Raw genomic sequence first — 3,944 nt, 5'->3', positions numbered from 1 at the left:
GTACTTCTATGGATTTGAATCTTGGTGGGTGACTTCTATATCTCATACCATCATCCTCATCAGCTCTACTTGCCACTTGAATTACAACCATTTGACCATATTACCATTTTTTTCTTGAAAAAAATCACCCTGTTTAAAATTATAATTTAAAAAAAATGCAGCATCAAATTTTAGGTACAGTGACCGAAACATCCTAAAGTTATATAATTAGATATTGGGAAGCAGAGGAAGTGGTAGATTACTACAGCCGGATTAAACCTTGAGTGTAAGTAGCAACTTGTATTATATGATCTTTTGAACAATCATTATTCTTTAAGCTAGAGATTTTATCCCTAATAGCCCTAAAAGAATAGCTAGCATCATTGCCATACATTTAGATTTTTTTGCCTTGAGTGTACCCTGTGATGGAACAAGAACAACATTGTGAATGACAGGTCCACAAAATGTGAGGTCCTTGGTCTCAGCTCTGTAAAGGCTAACAAAAGACAAATTTGTAAGTTGGGCAAATGCAGTAAATTCCATTGAGAAATTCATGAAGTCACCCTTGCCATATGACATGTAGGTGAAGTTGTGGGCACTTGATCCTCCCCTTACCCCAACTGCCAATCCACCATAGCACATGTTGTTTGCATCTCCAGCTTCAAATCTCAAAACATATTTGACTTCAGTTGCCAGGTATACACTCTGTTCAATCCCCCCTGTGGGACCTGAAACTATTTCAATGCCTTTGCTTCTTTCATCAAAATCTATATATTTCACTGTATCCTGTATTTTCCATCCTGGAAGAGAAGATGCTTCTCCTTCTTTATCATCTACTGGATGCAGCAAGACCCCTCTTGTTGATTTGGGGTAGAAGGATGGCCCTTGTTCAAAGTTCCCATTTAACAAAATATTATCTGCAAATAATAGACATGAATTCAATACCTTGATACATGGCATTCACAAGAGTCTCTTGTAACCAAGAGCCTATAACACAAGTGTAAATTGTGAGCCTCTTATGTTGGGTTCGAGTCCACTCAATTTTAATAAATAATAATAATTAATCACAACACATTATAATTAATCTTACCTGACACGCTCTCCAAATTCTCCTGTTCTTTCAGATAAACAGCAGCCAGAAGAGGGCCACAGGAAATATTGGCATAAATCTGAGCCTGGCTGGAAAATTTAACATCAGACTTGAGAGTGGTTGCTCTGAATCCCCAAGCATGGGTTTCCCAAGCTTCATGGCCATATCTCTGCTGCAAATAAAACATTGTAGACTGTGGAGGCACAGATAAAATTAGATAGCTTGGAGTCCACCAGCAATCTGTTCCAGCTGCAGTGAATGTGAATGTGAACAAATAGAGAGAACCTGGCTTTGAACTTATATTCTGACTGATCCATCCTTTCTCACCAAGCTGAATACCATGGCCATTATTGTCTGGCAAAGATATATATCCTCCTCCTTTGATATATTCTACAACACCTCCAAATTCCCATCCTGAGAGTTTGTTAGAAGGAGACAGGACAGCTCTCTGGTTGGTTTCATTTACCTTTATTCTTGTAGGAGGATTCTCAAAATCGCCATTCTGTAATAGATCTTCAATCATGTACTATGCATTGTAAGTGATTTTTACTCTTAATCATAAGGCACAGCAGGATCTTACAATTTGAAGAAAATATATTGTGTGAAGTCGTCACATATTTAAGTAAAACAAGGTATTAGATATTCTTTGATATATTCAGTAATTTAAGGTCTATATGTGGATACAGAGTACTATACAACACAATTCTTGCAACCAATATAAACAGGTCAATTTTCTTAAACACCAATATGAACTATAAAACGGGAAATTAAGGAAGCAGATTTGTCTCAAGAACAATTAAGCATTGAGGACTTTGTACCAATAAAAACAATAGACAAGCTCTGCTATGAGAATGAACTATTATCAATGTGAAATCAAGCCTACAATCAATGATCTGAAAAGGTATTTCAGACTAAACTTTGAAAAAGGGTATGTCATTGTTAGGAAAATGAGCTACACCTGAACGGAAGATCACTGGTCACCAAAGGGGCTGGTAGTTCAATGATAAAGACATTTCAGATTAAACTTTGAAACAGGGTGTATGATTGTTGGATTACAAGCTCAATGATAGAGCACCCTGAGAAAAGTTTATCACGGTATAAGAGTCCAAATTATTAATAGCAGTCCAACCTAGGATCCCTGAAAATGTACAAGGGAAATTGTTGGAAAATGAACTGAAAATGATCTGGTCAGCAAGAGGGCTGGTAGCTCAGGGGAAGAACTTTAGTAAAGTGAGAGGTCTTAAATTCAACTCCCAACTTTTCCATAATAAAATTAACAATATAATATTTATAACTCAGAGAAGGCAAGTGATATTGCACCATTCCAAATGTAGAAGCAATCAATAGGACACAGAGATTCCATTCGCATGCATAGCTTATTGTATTTATTCATACTGAACAAATGGGCAATAAAGGTACAAAGTTTATGTTAAAAACTACTGTATTTGTCATTTTACCATCAACATTTTTAATGCGATTAATCATCAGAATAAAAAAGATAAAAATGAAAGAGAATTGGAAATGAACCATCTATAAAAGTCTGGATTAGTTTCATGCTCAGTTTCTCAAAAATCTTGTCTTCCAAGCATAATTTCCATACATGAAAGTTATATCATAACTATAGTTTATATAACAAAAACATTTTCCCCCCATCCCATATTAATTCATGAATAGTGATATTAAGCTCCCAGTTGTTTTCCCCCTAATGGCAGAAAGCAAACTATTAATACCTCAGAAATTCAAGACCCACCTTCTCTAAAGTTTACACAGACATTTTAGAGCTTTGAATTTATTATATGCATGAAAACAGTTTATGCGAAATGAAAGAGTGCCTTACTAGCTGCTTGAAGAAGATTATGGTGCCATCTGAGAGCCCAAAGGCAGAGCAAGCGAGTTACAAACACAGTTGATCTTCTCCATGAATCATTGCTGCTATATAATTTTTCCACCATTATGATGACGAGGAGCAACATCCCCTTCAGAATTCCGTGATAAGTTCATCAATCGTATCGTTATATTCCATTTGAAGTTAATGTGCAATTCCCAGTTTACTTTAATTCAGTTTTTTTGCATTGCAAGAGTGCACTTGTTTGTTTTTGGTAGGTACTTCTTTTTGAGCGGAATATGGCGGAGTAATCCATTCAAGTTATTCTTCTTATTTTAGCTTTCCACTTGTCAACTTCATTTAAGAATTTTTTATTTACAGCGGCTCCCTTTCTTGCGCGTTTGGATTTCACCTTAACAATCAGGACAGGAATATGTGTACGATACAGGGTTTAGTGGACCTGGGCGAATGTCCAAAAGTTATCAATCTGATAGTTCTCTACAAATTTTGAGATTCAAAGTGCTCAATAGTTGAATGGAGAATGACTGATTCAACTATTGTTCTTGTGATTGAGTCATTTTAGTAGGTGATGTTTGAGAAGGTTGTAGTGAATTATTAATGGAGAAATATGATTCAATGAATTTGATTCTAAAATTATACAATGGAAACATAATTGTCATATCATAATTTGACTTGAAGTGGAAAATATCTTCTATCTATCAGATTCAAAGTGATCAATTGTGGAAGTCACCTTTCTTATATTATATGTTTACAAATTACATAATTTGATATTTGATCCAAGTCAAGCAAGGAAATGCAATGCTAATATTTCGAATTTTAGCTTGGTATATTAAATTAATAGTCACACATAGAGATAAGAGCCCAAACTCCATCCGCCAAGTGAGGTTCATTATTTACTAATCATAATTTACCTTCAATGCAATTTTTGGGATATAGCTATCAATTAGGTTCAACTCAAACTATCATATAATAACATGAATTAGGGGATAGCATTTTGGACCTGAGAACTCCTATATTGTGTTTCTTAAA

The 3,944-nt window shown here is 35.1% G+C and overlaps 1 protein-coding gene across 1 annotated transcript; it reads right to left on the bottom strand.

Annotated features, from left to right (window-relative positions):
- Positions 1–252: 252 nt before the first annotated feature.
- On the bottom strand, positions 253–3,177 carry LOC149533052 (protein BIIDXI-like). Its single transcript, XM_089804267.1, has 3 exons — positions 2,907–3,177; positions 1,070–1,582; positions 253–896 (listed from the first exon to the last, which is right to left on the bottom strand). The coding sequence occupies exons 1-3, from the start codon at positions 3,040–3,042 to the stop codon at positions 313–315; spliced, it is 1,233 nt and encodes a 410-aa protein (XP_089660393.1). The 5' UTR covers positions 3,043–3,177; the 3' UTR covers positions 253–312.
- Between the last annotated feature and the right edge of the window lie 767 nt (positions 3,178–3,944).

The sequence above is a fragment of the Cupressus sempervirens genome, chromosome 10, assembly GCF_028749045.1.
Source record: "Cupressus sempervirens isolate cs-2001-9-10 chromosome 10, ASM2874904v1, whole genome shotgun sequence".
NCBI classification, from domain to species: domain Eukaryota; kingdom Viridiplantae; phylum Streptophyta; class Pinopsida; order Cupressales; family Cupressaceae; genus Cupressus; species Cupressus sempervirens.
This window is presented reverse-complemented; position numbering and strand designations above follow the sequence as displayed.

What these genes read in the sequence shown, in the direction of transcription:
- LOC149533052 (XM_089804267.1), bottom strand. Translation starts at nt 3,042, where the DNA reads ATGTTGCTCCTCGTCATCATAATGGTGGAAAAATTATATAGCAGCAAT. An exon ending in TAATCTTCTTCAAGCAGCTA is followed by an intron (nt 1,583 to 2,906) that starts GTAAGGCACTCT and finishes ACATGATTGAAG; the next exon opens with ATCTATTACAGAATGGCGAT. An exon ending in GAATTTGGAGAGCGTGTCAG is followed by an intron (nt 897 to 1,069) that starts GTAAGATTAATT and finishes TATTATTTGCAG; the next exon opens with ATAATATTTTGTTAAATGGG.